The 17,670-nt window shown below is 37.7% G+C and overlaps 1 protein-coding gene across 11 annotated transcripts; it reads right to left on the reverse strand.

Annotated features, from left to right (window-relative positions):
• Positions 1–26: 26 nt before the first annotated feature.
• Positions 27–17,487, reverse strand: LOC6504399 (dentin sialophosphoprotein). 11 transcript variants are annotated; one of them, XM_032452327.2, is made up of 8 exons: positions 16,014–16,884; positions 14,716–15,197; positions 7,759–7,869; positions 2,206–2,671; positions 1,221–1,957; positions 942–1,151; positions 314–886; positions 27–256 (listed from the first exon to the last, which is right to left on the reverse strand). In XM_032452327.2, the coding sequence occupies exons 4-8, from the start codon at positions 2,214–2,216 to the stop codon at positions 27–29; spliced, it is 1,761 nt and encodes a 586-aa protein (XP_032308218.1). In that variant the 5' UTR covers positions 2,217–2,671; positions 7,759–7,869; positions 14,716–15,197; positions 16,014–16,884. The 11 variants fall into 11 exon arrangements, 10 of the variants coding, with proteins under 10 accessions (XP_032308218.1, XP_044573197.1, XP_032308215.1 ...); XM_044717262.1 differs by lacking the exon at positions 7,759–7,869 and adding an exon at positions 12,148–12,258; XM_032452324.2 differs by lacking the exon at positions 7,759–7,869 and adding an exon at positions 12,545–12,690.
• Between the last annotated feature and the right edge of the window lie 183 nt (positions 17,488–17,670).

Below are 17,670 nucleotides of genomic sequence, written 5' to 3' on the forward strand. Positions count from 1 at the left end.
GAAGAGCCTAATCTTGCGACGGGGAACTAAACGGATCTTCTTCTGTTTCTTGGATTCTTTCTCCGATTCGTCCACTTTGGAGAATCTGGTGTTTTTGGTTCAGAATCTTTGGGCTCAACTTCTAGTTCATCTAACTCTTCAGAAGACAGATCTATTTCAATGACTGATTCTTCCAAATCTTGATAGCTTCTCTCCGGAGATGTCAAGTCAATTTGAAGAGTATCTGATGCGTTGGAAGTCGTCCTGGTTTCAGAACCTGGACGAATGTGATCGGTGTTATTGGAAGAATATCAAGATCTGTCGGCGAACTTACATCTGCGATGGCTCTCTACATCAGACTTGGCTTCAGATTGGCAGCACGAATCATCGCAATCGCTCATATAACTGGGCGATGACCTTTCTTCCGCCTTCTCCTCGAACTCTGGCTCTGGCTCTGGCTCTGACTCTGGCTCTGGAACTGGCTCTGACTCTGGCTCCGATTCCCGCTCTCTCACAGATTCCCCTCCAATCGGATTTGATTCCGGACTACTGCCAGTTAGATCGATGACCCTGAGAACCAAATCTATATCCCTGACTTGGACATGGGGAGATTCAATCAATTCCTGATTACTAGCAGCTCGATTGTTCTCCTTGTTGGACTCCTCCACGTGTTGGCGGTCTTTGGGAGATTCCTTGGCGGGATGATTCGGCGACTGGCGCGATAGCATAAAATTTTGAAAGCTCTTGGAATAGTAGTAGAAGGGATACTCCTCCTCGTCGAGTGGTCCGGCGGATCTCTTTCGGTTCTTCTTGTTTTTGTGGGAAGAGGATCTACCTCGCGATCGCCCCTTTCTGGCACCGGATGTACTAGGACCTTCGTCGTAATCCCTTCCTGATATCTTTCGACCTGAAAGTGGATGGCTAAGATTATATATTTTTTTTAATAATTATTTGAACCTTACCTCCTTGGTCGTTGTCGGGATCCTCGCGCTTGTCCTTCCGGGAGGGTGGGCTTGAAGAGGAGTACTCGTCGTTACCCTGGTCCTCGTCGTCCTCCGTGGAGTAATTGTTGCTCGCGAAGGTCCTGCGCCTAGTCGAGTGTGAAGTTTTGCGCTTCTTAGTTGGTTTTTTCTTCTCCCGACGGGCTCGCTTTTTGGGAGGCTTCTCGTTGTCTGAAAAAAGAGTATAATTATGTTAGTTAAGGGGATTAAATTAATTAATTTATTATTTCTAGTACTGACCCTCTGAGAGTGGACTGTAGTGCACTAATGCCTTGACTCTTTTGCGTCCTCTGGCTCGTTTTGGTGGCACGTTCTCCCTGCCCTGCCTCGAAGTGGAAGGTTGCAAGTCGGCTTCCAAAGTGCGACTCCCACAAGGCTGCTCTTCTGGCTCTTTAACTGACTCCTTGTCCTCCTCCTCGTCGTCGTCTCCGTCTTCCAGTTGATCTAGCTGCTCCTCGTCTTCGATGGCCTGACGAAAGAGCTCCGTGCGGACAACTCTATACAAGATCGGATCCTGGTTGTATGGATTATCCGGATCGCCTGTGCTGGTGCTGGTGCTGGTGATGCCGCTGACAGTGCTATCAACGGGATGAGCTACCAAGCTGCCAAAGTCCTGGACATCAAAGCTATTTGTTATCAGACTAAGTGCACCGACAGCTTTTTGTTTCTGCTCTTCTGTTGCTGTCTCGTCCTCCACATTACGTTGTCCTTGGCGAGCCTCAGTGTGCTCCTCCTGCTCCTGGTGCTCCTGGCCAACTATCGAGTTGTGGTGATCTCTGATCTCGTGGAGTAGCTCCCCGAAACCGATGGATGATCGATGCTGGACTTGATCCTTGACTTCTGGAGAGTCAGAGGTGTCAGAGGCGTCGGTGGCGTCGGTGGCGTCAGTGGCGTGGGAATTGGCGCTATTGTGGGTGACCTCTTCCAAGATACGACGCTGCTGCTTGGTGGTTCGTTGATTTTTCCCGCGTTTTCTGCTGCAGGTTTGAGCAGATTAGTCGAATTTGGGTGTTTTTGTTTTTTGGTTTATTTGGGGGGAGGGGGGTTGGTGATTAGAGGGTGGCTGTGTGTGTTGGTGTTGGACTGTACTGTACTGTATCCTTAAATACGATTTTGTGTTTTCTTGTAAAGCGTGTGATACTACGAGAGAGTGTTCTTTTGTCGGTGTTTCCTTATATCTAATATATAAATAAATATAATGGTCTTTAGTATGGATCCAACTTACAGATCGGCCATGGCCCTCTATCTCAATAATTCAATAATTCTTGCTTTCTTGATCTGCTCTCTCTCTCTCTCTCTCTTTATCTCTCTCTCCCTCTCTATCTTCTTCTGCTTCTTATTTAAGGACTAATACTTAATACTAGGGATCGTTATTTGTTGTATATAAGGCTAAAAGTGAATTTTTCGTTAGGTTTTTTTTTAATCTTTTTTTTTTTACAATTATGTTCTTTTCGCTTAGCGTTCTTTTTTTTGTTTTTTTTTTTTACACCAAAAATACTTTTTTTTTTCTTTAAATTAGCATTAGTATTTAGTATTTAAGGTGTCTATGTGTGTGTGTTGTGTGTGTGTGTGTTGGTTTTTGTTTTTAAATTTTTAATGATAATCTATATTACGCGTTATGATTATTTTCTAGTCTTCCGTTCTTTCTCCTGGTTTTATTAGCTTGTAGTTGGTTGTTCCTTTGTAGCAGTCTGTAACGGTAAAGGAAACAAAAGAGAGAGAGATGATTAGAAAAATGAGAAATTACACTCTTTGGTTGATTGCTTTTTCGATTTCACTTTTCAAAATTCAATTCAGAAAATTTCAGAATATTTTTTTTAGAACAATTTCTTCAACAACAAATACACTACTGACACTATCCTTCTTTACATTTCTTTCGTTACAAAGAATTTTTTTTCGAAGCCTACTACTTTCCTTCGAAAAACGTTCTATGAAAACTTGTCGCCTGCCAATATCAAGAGAGTAGGCGCCCCAACCTAACGGTTTATTTACAGCCTTCTAGGATTCAGCCTTCATTCAGAGAATATGAAGAGCAGAGAAAATAATTGCAAGAAGGAGCATCGACTAGACTGGGAGGGGGGGTTGTCATGCAAAAAGTACCGTAAATCACTTCTGGGTCAAGGACGAATTTACAAAACTGGCACACGCTGCCGATGTCTCTGCTCTGCTCTGCTCTCAATTGAGCACAACGCCAACGTCAACGTCGGCAGCGATGCAGCAGCAGCATCAGTGACGAAAATAACGGAAACAGCTGTAATGGAAACTATCCATCTCACTCACTCTGCCAGGCAACAGCGAAAAGGGGGGCTATTTTTGGAGCAATAAAGTGCAAAAATGTGCATGTTTTGTAGTGTAATTGAGAATAATGGAATGATTAGGAGAGAGAGAGAGAGAGATCTAGTCTCCCAGTCTTGCATATGCAATTTGTAATGAAAGTGAAAAATATTACGGGATTTGTGCGTGGGAATATTTCTGTCACAAATAAGAGAAGAAGAAATCTGGACAGTGGGAAAATAAAAAACAGTACAAAGCTTCAGCCGATTAGCTAATCGTATTTGTTTTGAAAATTGTAATCAGTGAATAATTGAAAATTGAAAACAAAAATTTAATTAAAACGTCAGCCCACGGAATTGCAACAACAAGAAACAACAACAATATGCGTAATGGTCGCGCGTGCGTTCGCTCACATGACGTCGCCCTTTGACGTCCCCCCACTCTCACTCGCTCTCTCTCTCTCTTCGATGGCTCTCTTCTATTTTTAACAGCTCGGCAACACAAAAGATACAATGGGTCAAAAATAGGAAGCAATAAAAATAAATAAAATAAATGCACAATAAATGCAAATGCCAATCATTGCTAGAATTTCAATTTCAAGAAAACTAAATAGAAAGATATGCCAAAAATTTAACAAAAAAAGAAAAATACAAATAGCAAATAAATTTAATTAAAATTCAAAAATAGAATTCGCCTCACAATTAGCAAGAAAAAAGTCAAAAATTGAAATTTATTTTCAAAACGAACCCTAGATATTTGCAAAAAAAATAAACAGAATAAAAATTGCAGTTCATTAACCTAAAAAGCCAACAAAAAAATGAAAATGAAAACGAGAATGAGAATGAGAACAATGCTTCAATGCAATGTGTGAAAAAGTAGACACGCAATATAAAAATATGAAAACAAATAATTATGGAACTGAAAGGGGTGAGGTGAGGTTAAGATAAAAAACAAAAGGCATTATAATAATAATAATGCAAACAAAACACGAACAAAAATGTACTGCCAATTTGAGGTTCAAGGCTATGAGAGCGGGACAGAAGTTCGCAAATTGTCAATTCGCCAATAATCAGCCATTTTTGGGACATTTTTTATTGTATCTTGTATCCTAAACCGCATGGCAATAAATATTTTCAAGATACAAATTGTCATATAGCCGCGTAGAAGTAAGAATAATGAATAAATTAATTGATTATTTAGCTTCTAAATTAAATAAATTAAAATTGAAACTAATTAAATTGGTTGCATTTTTTTGGGAAATTGTAATTCTACGCGTCTGACAAGAGAAATCATAAGCTCCAATGTATTATTCAAGCACACACGCACTCAAATCAATTTTTATTTCCGTTCCATATTTGATGAGAAAAAAAGTATGAATAATGAATAAAAATAAATAAAAGTGAAATACGCATGTAGAGTACATATAAAGTGCATAATTTATGTAGCACATGGCATGGAATGCCCAAAAAAAAAATAATCCAAATATTGAGAAAACAAAATAAAAACGGTAAAAGGAGCTCCCACGCGCCAACTCTCTCTCCCCCACTCTCTCTCTCTCTGACTCTCTTTGAAGAGAGAGTAAGAAATGTTAAGTGATTAGCGCACATTTCTCCATTAAAGTGTAGAGCAGCCTATTTACAGTGGATACATATGTTGCAGTGGCCGTATCATAATCATAATTACCATCCGGCGGATATAACAAGTGCTGTCTTTGCGCCACTAACTGCATCTGACACTCAGGGGGGAAAAATGTTAGTCACAAAATAAATTGAATACTTTTTATAAGAGAAATTTATTTTCTCATATATTTCTAACTTTTTAAAGAATGCATTTTTTTATCTTGTTTTTTTACTATTTTTATTTTGTTATAAAAACTAACATTTTTTTGGGGGTGTAGGGTATTTGTTCATGCCATTGCTCACGTTCGTTTTCATGCCCCAATAGAGGGAGATCGCAAGTGAGCGAGAGAGTGAGTGAGTGAGTGGAGCTCGAGGTGTGCCCGCCCAGGCAAGCACCTGTTTCGTTCTCTCTCTTTCGCCAAAAACAAGCCACAATTCTGGGAGAGCGGGGGTGAATCACAACTACAGGCAGGCCAGTCAGGCCAAATCGCATTTCACCGCCAACTGCAAGCGACAGCTCATCTTTTCTACCGACACACAGTTACAGATACAGATACATGTATGAGATACAGTTACAGTCCACTGCAACGCAGCGCACATTGTGAAGGGGTCATGCGTAATAACAGTGATGTAAAAAAAAAAAATAAAAATAAATGAAAAAAAAAATAAAAACAAAGCATGGGCAGCTATTTTATAATTCAGTGCGCAAGCAAAATTAATGGCAAAATTATTTTTGCCATTTGAAGTAAACAACTTTGGACCTAAAATGCAATCTTAAATGAATATAAATATATTTCAAGGAGAATTCGTCACTAAAACGGATTTTTATCTCTTGTAATCTATAGAATTGCAAGCTATTGATTGTAATTGATGGTAAAATATTGAAATAAAATGCTTTAAGACCTAAATCCTTTTTAAAATACTTAAAACTATGACATTTTTTTAAAACAGATCTTAAGATCTTTCGTCCTTAAAACTATGATATTTTTTTAAAACAGATCTTAAGATCTTTCGTCCCTAAAACCCCCTAGAACCCCTATCAGAATTCTTCCTGTCCTCAGACCCTCTTAAACTTTGTAGCTTAATACTTGTTGGTTAGAATCCAATTGTTTAAAAGCCAACTGCTAGTTGAAAAGTTTATAAAGAGGGTGCTGGTGGATTTGTAATTGGCAGTTACGCGTAAAAAAACCAGTTAAGTAGTTAACTTTTAAGGGGGAGAGTGCAGGCACCACAAGTGTGCTTAGTTTGCTCAAATACTCAACTCTTTTTTTCAAATGGAAACTACTCCATTTAATGAAAACCCCTTATCTATCATATATGTATGCATATATGCTGGTCCCCCATCGAAAGGGTTATATATTTTCCAGATTTTCAGAATGAATGAGAAGGGGAAGGGGTATCCACCTACAGCTTAACACATCCGCTATTGCAGCAGTGACCCAAATTCGATGTTACAGTGACTAAGCTGCCGAAATAAATAAAAAAAAAAAAACACAAAATTACGATAAACCAATCGACATAAAATGACCCTGGAATAACCAAAAAAAGGCAGCCAGCAATCGCGCACTTTGGCAAGATATCGTTACAGACCATATTTATTGATTTAATACAGCATTTTTATGACAACTTGATGTAATGGAGGGGAGGTGGTGCCAGTGGGTGGGTGGCTCTGTCTGGCCAGAGAAACATGTGTCAGGGGCAGAGAAAAAAGCGCAAAAAAAAAAAAAAGGGGGGATACTACTCGGAAGTAAAACAAAACCAGGACCCAGTTGTGGAATGTGTCAGTCAAATGCAGAAATATTACAGGGAATTATTGTGACGAAAGTTATCAAAATATATGATCTAACCATTACCATGATTTTGTCATGAACTTTCATTGTGCATTTGATGATTCATTTAATTATTTAAACAATGATGGTTAAGCCAAGCCCCCCAGAAGTTAGTCATTGCACTTAAGGGGGGGGGTATATATATATTGTTTCAAACAATGTTGTTTCAATGAATGTCTAATAACACAGGAATTTTGCTTGAATTTTATACCAATTTTTACGTGATTTCTACTTAATAGGGCTCGGAAATCTGGAAATTTCCAAAAACCCTTCCAGTGTTTTCTGGAAAATGTATTACCTAAGGATATAGTTAAGATTTTTGGAGTTCAGTTGATCCATTGGACCATAAAAATAGCAGTAATTTTTTATATTCTTCAATATTTATCTACATAATTTATATCTACATATATTTAAATATTTTTCTATAATTATATTATCTAATTTTCTCTTTCCTCTTTAAACATACTTCATTTTGTAATAAAAATCTTTTGTTTTTTTGTTTCCGAAACTTAAAAAAATGTATCTTAGAGGTTGAAATTATAAAAACGATTCTGTAACAGTCTCTGTTAATTTAACAGTCACGCTCCCCAATTACAGCATCTTGTATTCCACTTAGCACTTTTGGGTGCACATGGTAACCAAATAAGCCACGAAACGAAGTGCATGTCAAGATACAAAGATATAAAGATACAAAAAAAAAAAAAAAAGTCCCAAGAAAAACAAGTTTGAAGCTCAATTTGTTAGGACTTGTTAGACGCCGCCGGCGAGACAGAGAATTAGAGAAGTCCCTGAGAGAGGGAGAGAAGTTGGAGACACAGACCGACAGAGAGAGAGAGGAGCCGGCTTGGGGGCTGCGTCATCGTTGCCAATTTTTTTTATTTTATTTTTTTGCATTACTCAGAGAAAAAGTTTGGGCCTTTTTGCACGTGTTGGCTGAGTGGCTGAGCTGGCTAACATTTTAGCCATTAACTTGCCAGTTAACATTGGCGATTAACATTGCACTTGACCCTGACTACTAATCGTTATCGATATTTATCGATCGATCGCACTACTCACCTCTTAAAAGTCCTTAATTAGTATTGAAATGGTTATTACTAACGGTTGATTTCTCATTCTCTTTCTTTGTTTTCTATTTGCTTTTTGAAAAATCTCGAGAGAGGAGCCTGTCTGTAATGGTAACAAAGAAGGCCAACAACAGTTAGTGGGCGTGGCGGTAACAAGATGAAGGAGAAGGAAAACAAAAACAACGGCAAAATAAAACAGCTGGCCAAAGCAAAATGCAAAGATAAGGGGGATCAAGGTAGAGAAGAGAGGGAGGAAAATAAGTGAAGTACGCGAAGGCAGAGAGGAGGGCAGGAAAGCAGAAGGAGAAGAAGAAAAATCTCCCCAGGTGTGCTTAAGGCAATGGAAGATACAAATTAACATTTGCATGTGTGTAGTACAATAAAAGTCATTTAAATAGGTATTTAAAAAAAAAAAAAAAAAAAAAAAAAATATATAATTTAAGACTAACTAGTACAGTGTTTCTTAAAATGATAGAAAATATTTAAAAACAAATATTAATTTCAAAAAAAAAAAAGTTAAAGAACTCCTAGTACCTTGACCATCACTGTTCCTATCTGGACACCAAGGGGGACCACAATATGGGTTGACAACAATTGCCTGGGACAAGTAACGAGTCTCTAAGAGCGGAAATGCTGTGTGCACGAGAAATCAACGAGCTCTACAAAAATCCCATCAAACCGATATTATAACCCGCCAGACATATGTACATATATACATAAATATATATATACGGAAACTACATATCAACGAACAACAAACACCACAATTACATATTCAAAATGAATACATAAATTCTCGGTACGTTTTGAAATGGAAAATGATAAAGAAAAATGTTTAGGACGCAGCGTTTATTGAAAAATTCCCACAAATTCCTAATCCACTGTACGTGCCAGTGTTGTAAAGGATCCCCAGACATGCTCCACATAACAGAAATAATTGCAGAGACTAGAGAAGTCCCCACAAAAGCGAAGAAATATAAAAAAAAAATAAAGAGTAATGATAAAAGAAAAAAAAAACGGGGCAACCCCAAAAATATTCTTGATGTCTCTCGCCCCTTAAGTCAATGAACTGGTATGCCTTCTCCTCTCCTTTCCACTCCTCTTCTTTACTTTTCTCCGAAGAAGACGCCAACTTAGACGAAGAAAGGAACAAAAAAAAAAAAAAGAAAACAAGTCGTTGACATGTCCTCCACAATAAGAGGCATAAACTATGGCAGACAGACAGGGACAGCTGTCGATTTGTTATGATTAACCGTTATGGGATGGGAGAAATAAATAAACCAATTCCAGACATTTTATTTTTTTTTTTTTTTTCAGATTCGGGATAATGAAATCAATACCCTGACAAAGTTCACTCCAAGTTTTGGGGACTGTCAGAAGCATGACGGGACATGAAAGGACATGTAGTGCGGGGTGCGGGGATTAGGGGATTACCGGCTGTCTGGCCGAGACAGGACAAAGTCAGACGGAAATTAGCTTTTATCGTTGACCTTGGGGGCTTGGGGGGCTGACTGACTGGCTCTCTCTCTCTCTCTCTCTCTCTCTCGCCAGTACTCATGGCTACCATGTATTTATTTTTATAAGCACGTAAATATATGTATGTATGTATGTATGTGTGTGCCTATATGTTTGTAGTTTCATTGAATTGGTATAAACCAGGTGCTAATTGATTGCGTTTTGGCCTAAGCTGCTAATTCATTCTAACCACAAAAGCGAACAATAAAAAGAAACTAGATTACAAAGTACATAGTTTCAAAAATAAAAATTCCATGACTAGCCAGGGATTTTCATTTTTTTTTTTTTTTAATAAAATTGAACCTTAATCCTCACATTTAAGCCTTTTTCTGCGCCTTAATCAACCCAAAACAGACCATTAAATATATTTACATATCTTATATATAGGAAATGAGCGCGTGAGTTTGCTAATTTATTTCTTTTATGCCATTTTTTGACGTCAGAAAAAAATAAAAAGTGCAAATTTTGAATACAAAGGAGCACTACGCACTTTTCCAATGAAAAGAAGGTCACACTCTTCTCTTGCCCCCCGGTTCTTGTTCTTCTTCGATCCCCTCCCCACAGAGAAAAAGAGAGCAACAAAAATATGAAGACGCCGTAAAGAAAGCGCCCAAAAGGAAGGTGCAAAAGATTTACTGTTATGCGATGGAGGAAAGTAAAAGTTGAATTCAATGATTTTGTATTGTTTGTGTTTTGGAATGTGTGCGAAAGAAAGAGGAGGAGAGAGAGATGTGAGAGAAGAAAACAACTACAGTAGAGCTTATTTAGCAACTGCTGGGCTTTAAATATTCAACCTAATTTCAATCTAGTTCTGTAGACCTTTTTGAAATTATCATTTTTTTTCTTTTGATATCAAATTCCATCATTACTTTTCTTACAAAGTATTACTTTTTTTTTTTGCCGGCTCAGCGTTTGTTTTCTTTTGCCATCTCGCTCACTCTTTTCAACAAGCTTGGATTTACCGTTGCGTATTTTATATCTTAGTTTATTTCTTTTTCTCTTTCTTTATTTTGGACTTCTTCGCGTTGCTGATTTTAATTGCCAACAAGAAGAAGAAGAAAAAAACCTACTATGGCTGGGATGAGTAACGAAAGAAATGTGACAAAGAAAACCCAAAACGAGACGCTCTCACGAGCGCAAGAGAGTGAGAGAAGTGGAGAGAGAGCGCAAGATACTGAGCAATTTGAAATGTTTTCCAGTTAAAAACAAACAGTATTTCTGAATCAATTATAGAAGTGGAAGGAATTTGTTCATGGCTTATCGCCCTTATCATTTAAGCTTCAAACACTCCCACAACACTTTCAGCTCTCTGGGCTATCTACACAAAGTAGTAGTGCTCGTAAATACAAATATTTATAATCTTTTGGGATTAGCTTGTAAAGCCTACATATTTAAATAAAATTATTCATGTTGGAACATGACGCTGCCGATGCCTCTTGAATAACTGTAGAGTCTCTCTTTCCCATTATCTGTTTACTGTTTTGGTTTCTCACTTCCTCCCTCTCTCACACTTTACATGCTCTAGTTAAAAATAAAAAAAAAGAATAATATTTACATTTAAATAACTGCAATCAGTGCCAATTATTAACTGTTTATGACCGTTTAGTAGCTGGAGCGACAAAATGCAAACAACTAAACTCATTTCCATGACGTCATGGATTTGTAATTTGTTTTTTTTTTTTTTTTTTTTGTAATAAATGTCAGGCACTTGAAATAATTTTTTTTTTTTTTCGACGACTGGCAGCGAACTAGGTCAATATCTTAATTATTTTTAATGGGCTTAATTTAAAGACAAAGGAAGCACACACAAATGTTGCATCAATCATTTGCGTATTTCAATCAAAGGGGCAGGGCAACCAGAGGAAAAGGGGGGGAAGCCATTTCTGTTCTACATTTGGAAAAAAAAAAAAATCAGGCCTCGAGGGGGACATACAGTGGGTCTTTTCAATCATTTCTGATTCTAAAAAGGAATTTCAAAAATGTCAATTATGAAATGTTTGTTTTTTTTTTTTTTTTTTTTTTTTTTTAAATCCAATGTCCAATATTTCTTCACACATTCTTGAGATAATTTCATAAAGAGGGCGTGAAGTCAAAACAAGGCTTAGTAATCCCGCATACCAAGTAGGAATTAGCGATAAAAACAAAATGCGGGCATCTCCCCATCGAGAGAGAGCGATGATAGAGAGAGCATAAGAGAGAGTCGAGATCAGGCCGGAAGTAACGTTTCAATCAAGAAGAAGCACCGAACCGAATGAGTTTCTGTAACAGATGCATCTGCAAGAAGAACAACAACAACCGTAAGATCACCGTTGACAGGTAGGGCGAAAAAAAAGGGAGGACAAGAGATGAGAGAGAGACCGAGATGGCCAGAAGAGAGAACTGCAAACTGCGATTTATTTGGGGTTGCACGTGTGTGTAAGAGTCTGACCTCGTTGGCAACCCTGCAGTTCCAGTGTTGAGGAGTTCCTTGTGGAACTCTCCATTACCTGCTCACCATGCATTAGGAATTCCCCAGTGCTGGTATATGAAATTCGTTAAGGAATTTTTGTATGGGATGTCCTATGCATCGGTGACCTGGGGAATTTTCTCCCTAACTGGTTAGGGAATTTCCCCAGGAATACCTGCAAAGAAATCCTAGGGAAGGTATTTGGTATTCTTTGCAAAGAACTCATCAAAGAACTCCTTGGTCATTTTTTGCAAAAAAATCCCTGGAAAGACATTTTGAAAAAAAATCATTGTCTATTTTTAGAAACCCACCACACCAATGTTTTTATGTATTAATTTGTTTTCGCAAATCGTAAACGAGTTTAAATGTTAAGAAACATTTTACAAATATCATAAACTACATTGTATTATTTTTACTTACTTTCGCCTGGACTGGGATTCGAACCTCCGTGCTTTTGTTTAATAGACCAACATGCAAGCCTCTAAGCTATCAAGGAATCGCGCGTAGACTGCGATTGACAATAATATGACTCTACAAAGGTGTATATATCAATCAATCTCAATTATTTTTTAAATCCCCATTTAAAAAAAAAGAATAAATGTAAAATTTTATATTGAGGTTGCGATATTAAAAAATAAATAAAAGTAAACATAAAGAAAACTCATAATATTCATAGTCTTCCGGTGGGAATCGAACCAACGATCTAGGATTAACAGGCAGACATCTTAACCATTGAACCATTGGGTTAAAGTTTCACGCGAAAAATATTTAGAAACCCAAGAATATGTAATCATACTCTCCCTCTCCGCTCACTTACTTTGCTGAGAGAATTTTTTTCTCTCATCGACTGTCTTTGCATTTTCTATTGTTTTTAAAGACGTTGCATCTCACTCTTTTCTCAGTGTGTCCCTCTCTATCGTTGAGGAATATTTTCCTTAGTGATTTTTTGGTACTGCAGGGAAGCTACAAGCCGAAAAAAAAAATAAAAAAAAAATAATAAGTGGAATATGCCAGAAAGCAAACGCAAAAAGAAGGCGGAAAAAGAAGCCGCACCTACAATAAAAAAAAAAAAATACAAAAATCTATTACATCACTAGGAAAACTGACACAGGCATTAGAGACATTTACATACACACCCATAATAGTCTGTGGGAAAGGCAGGGCCCAGAACCAGCGAGAGAGCGAACGGAAATTGAGAAACAACAAAAAAATGAATTATATTACTTGACCCCTTAATGGGAAAAAACAAAATGTGAAAAGCTTGTAAACAATAAAAAGATAAGATTATTTTCATAAATCTGCTTGCAACTGAGTCATTGAAAAAAGCTGGGAAATTTGTTGGAAGTATCTTTGGCGGATTAATCATTGAAATTAATATTAAATCATCAGATACAATCAACAAACTATGAGATACATTTTCCTTAACAATAAAACCTATGAATTACGTAAATTTGGGGGAAAAAAAATCAAAAATTCAAACCTAAAAATTATGTCCAATATTTACACTAAAATAAATAAACCTAAAATTGCTCTATTTAGCTCTAAAATAAAAATAAAATAAAATGATATTCCTATAATTTTTGTGCCTTGGCATCCTTTACCGTTGCGGCCCTCTTTTTCGTATGAACCGAGAGCCAACTACAAAAAGCTAGAAACTTCTTTTTTTTTCTTTCCCCACATTTCCAAGAAAAATTCAGTGAAAATATTCCTTTACCAGAAAGAGAGAGATACGAGTGTGTGTGTGGGAGAGACAGAGGTATCTGTTAGATTGAGAGCCACAAGCTACAAAGCGACAAGAGAGAGAGCGCAGCTACAAAAGCGGCGTTGCGGCGAATTCAGAACGGCAGCGGACGCAGCAGCGGAGGCGTCGTCAACGACAGCCGCCAAGTTCGTTGAAATTTCGAATGTGTGACATGCTATTCAGTCGGCCGCCAGCGGCGACTCCGAAAAGCGCGCGCCAGAGGGCGGCCGACTACTGAGGGGGCGTGGCGGCGGCCAAATGGGGCCGTGGGGGAGGGAGGGGCGGTGGGTGGCCGACCCACAGTCTGTCTGCGGCTGGGTTTTTGGCCATTTTCCCCCATTGTGGAATGCGAAATAATGCGAGGAATGTGACGCTCGCTCTCGCTCACACATACACACACGCATGGCATACACACGCACGCACCGAAAATAGCAGTAGAAGTAATAGTAGTAGTGAAAAGAAGAAGCAGCAGCAGCAGCAGCCCTCCTCCTCCCGACACTCTGTTCGTGACGTCATCCCGCCCACTAAAAAACACTCGAAAGTATTGAAAAATGCAGACATTTGGTTGGTTTTTTTTTTTTAAAGCAACTCTCTTTTAGTTAATGTTTATTGGTTTCTTATTTTTTTTTCTGTGGATAAATTGTTTTTTTTTTTTTTTTAATCACTGCTGAAAAGTAGTATATAAGCTAGCGCGCTCTCTGTCGCTCTCTCTCTCTCTCTCTTGGCCTCTGCTCTCTATTTGCGCTTTGTGGTTTGAATGAAAGCGAGCCACAAAGCTGCAAAAATCGAGACTCGTGTTTTTTGGAGAAACAAAAGGAATGGGGGGGGGGAGAGAAAAATGTGTTTTATTTCAATTTTTGATGAATAATTTTCATAATTTTGCTCTCCAGATGATGCGAAATGAATGTGTTCTAACGGTAAACGATAAAATAAAGATGCAATGGCAGGAAATCGATGGAAAAAAAAAAAAAAAACGGGTTATGAAATGAGAGCGAGAGCGAGAGAGCTAGAGGAAGTGAGGTTGGGTGAGAGCGGGAGAGGGAGAGGGCCAAAAGTTACATTTGAATTTCCTTTCAACTGAAGATTTGTTTCTTTGTTCTGGCGAACTGTTAATACTAAACTTAACTAGGCTTACAATTTGTATAGAGATAGAGAGACAACTAAAACGAAAAATTCAAGTTTGGGGTAAAAAAAAGAAAAATGAAAAATAAAGTAAGAAATGTAAAGAATGAAACGAAAAAAATCACCTTTTTTTCAGTAGGTCGCGTCGTAATGTGGTGCTAGTTTTGTATCTCCCGTTGCTCTTTTGTGGCTCACGCTCTCTATCTTGTTCTCTCTCTCTCTCTCTCTCTCTTTGCAGCTCTCTTTTGTAGCTTGTGGCCAGGCGACAGTGATAGCGGCGACTTTTTCACGCTCCCCAGCTGATGTTCGCTGTTAAACGGCCCTATCCCTTTCACACTAACGGTCGGCTTGCCTTGCAGCGGAGCTCTGCTGCCGTCTCGCTTGCACTTGCGCTCCGCTGCCGAATTCGCTGATTAGGATTTTCGCCGCTCTCTCTCTCTCCTTCTCTCTTGGAATTGATTTTCGAGTTTTTTTTTGTTTTCGAATTTTCACTTTTAATGTTCAAAGACAACTATATAGTTGATTTGGTTTTTTTATTTTTATATTAGTTTGTCGTTTGATCCTTTGACAAATTTTGTTTTTGTTGTTGTTGGGGTTTTTGATTCTTCTAAAGAAGGGGGAGGGGGAAAGCAACGATTTGAGTTCAGCAAGCAAATGAAATGAAATGGGAACTCAACAAAGCGAATTGAGTAACGAAATTTAAAAAAAAAAAAACAAAACGCGGCGAAATCAGCACTATGGCAATGGCATTGGGAGCTCCGCGCGTTTTCTCAGTGTGTGGGGCCACGGCGGCGGCGATAAACGCGAGCAAAACGCGCGGCGCAACAAAAATCCCAAAAAAAAAGCACACAATGCAGCGCATGCTCTCTCCGATCGTCTGGCGTCTGCTGACTGGGCGCTCTCTGTCTCTCTCTCTTTGCACTCCACACACGTTTTCCGCTTTTGTGGCGCCGCGCGAGTTTTGTCGCTCGGACCGCGCGAGCAGCAACACGCAATAAAAGTTCAAAACAGTTGAAGTATTCCGCGACGCGAGTAAAAATCTTTCCTTCAACGTCGTCGTCGTCGTCGCCGCAGTCAGTTGTTGTTGTTGTAGTTGTCGTCGTTGTTGCTATTGTCTCGTCTTTCGCGAATTTCGCCAGCGGAGCGCCCCTGCCACCAGAATTCTTGGTTTTCAAATACTATTAGTTAGTTAAATGCTGTGTGCTCGATAGATAATGTTTTCCCAAAAAGTCATAATTCTTCTAAAATTCTATTTCGTTTCATTTTTTTTTTTTTTGGTTGTAAATTTAATCTGCAATATCATGGTGTGCGTTTTTCATTTCATTGATTTGCTTGCTGAAAATATCTTGCTTGCTCCGTGTAGTTTCTTATTTTTTTTTTTTTCTTTATTATAATTCGTCAATTTTCGTATATTTATGCGTACCAGGGGCAAAAAAAAAAAAATAAGAATGACCAAAAATAAATTCTGAGAGCACAAGTCGGAGCACACACGGTAATACGTCTTCACGCGAGCGCAACAAAAACCAACCTTAACCATACCAACCTACTCGTATTCGTATTCGATTCTAGGGATGACGAAAACATTCATGTCGATATATCGATATCTACTATCGCACTGCGATGCGATAGTTTAACATCAACGGTCACACTTTTTCGAGCAATTTCCAACCAAACCATAGACTTTACTGACTGAAAACCAGGGCATTTCCAGCTATCGATAATTAACAGCCTCCATAGACACAGCGAATAACAGTTTTCGATAGTTTTTCCCGGCCTATCGCCACCAAATCCGATCAGTCTGGTAACACTAAGAGGCTTCAAATGGGTCAACAATTTGGGTTATTAACAAAATTAAGGGCTACCCAGTTTCAATAATGATTGGAATTGTAACTAAGATCAATTAATCAAATGAATCGCAATGACTTGGCAATTACCTACAGAAAAAATGCAACAATTCTACATCGAGACAAAATACCACCAACAAAATTGTCGTTTAAACAACGGTCCCTCTAACTGAATTTCAATAAAAGAAAACAAACAAATTTCTTTACGTTTGTTTCCTTAATTTTTCTTAAAAGTATAAAAGATTTCATGTTTTCTGTATTGTAGGATAACTAAGGATTTCGAATAAAAATGAGAAACCGCTTAAAAAAATTAAAAATCATTGACCTGCCTTTTGTTTACAAAGCTTGCAGAAATGTAATAATCTAAGAATGGACTCCATTTTTTGAATTTTTGGTGGCAACGAGCCATTTCTAATGACTTGACACATTTAAGCTGGTTAGGGGACATGATAAATGGTTCAATTACTTACAAACTTCTTGAATTTTGCATTTAAATTGTTATTTATCTTGCCAATGAGTGTAAAACCGAACTGACTTGCGATGGGGATGGATGTTATTACGTTTAAACTGTTTCAAATTTTAACTTTTTCGGGTGTTTTGTTTTTGTAATCTTGACCTTACTGTCCAGGAACAAAATGACCTTATTAGTTTGAAGCCGAAAAAATTGTGAGGGACGGTGTTAGCCAAGTTTGCCCTTTTATTGTAAATTTTGGCCATGTGAGCCGTTTACAGTCCTGCTAACGGGTCTAGAGGTGTGAGTCCTTTTTTAGTGCCGGCAATGTTATGCAAATTATGGTGGAGTTATCGCAATAAAAAGCTTAACAAATTGTTTTTGTTAATTTTAATAGAAGACTGCTTAATTTTGAATATACTTAAGGATAAATATTCGAAAAAACCCAAAGGAGTCAAGTGCTTAGCAATTGTTGCAAGGAAAATATGAAAATAAAAACTAAAATAAATAAATTTTGTTTTTAAAAATATTCTATACATATAGAAATAAGTTTATTTATTAATTTTATATACAAAAAAAATGAAATAAAGTTCAATATTATAAACAAATCATTTATAAATGTGTTTTTATTGGGGGAAAATTCAACAAAAATGCTTAAAAAACAAAAGCAAGGCCTATGAAGCCTTGATTTTATCTATAATATATCTATTTTTTAAATAAAATTAAACTTTTATGACAATATTTAGAAAACCCGCCTTATTTAAATATTATTCAAAAATAGCAAC

Source organism: Drosophila ananassae, chromosome XR (genome assembly GCF_017639315.1).
Source record: "Drosophila ananassae strain 14024-0371.13 chromosome XR, ASM1763931v2, whole genome shotgun sequence".
In the NCBI taxonomy this organism is placed as follows: domain Eukaryota; kingdom Metazoa; phylum Arthropoda; class Insecta; order Diptera; family Drosophilidae; genus Drosophila; species Drosophila ananassae.

Coding starts and splice junctions, on each gene's coding strand:
- LOC6504399 (XM_032452321.2), bottom strand. CDS start 16,178: ATGAATGTTTTCGTCATCCCTAGAATCGAATACGAATACGA. Junction 1,152..1,220: donor CTACAGTCCACTCTCAGAGG/GTCAGTACTAGA, acceptor CTCTTTTTTCAG/ACAACGAGAAGCCTCCCAAA. Junction 257..313: donor TGTAGAGAGCCATCGCAGAT/GTAAGTTCGCCG, acceptor ACATTCGTCCAG/GTTCTGAAACCAGGACGACT.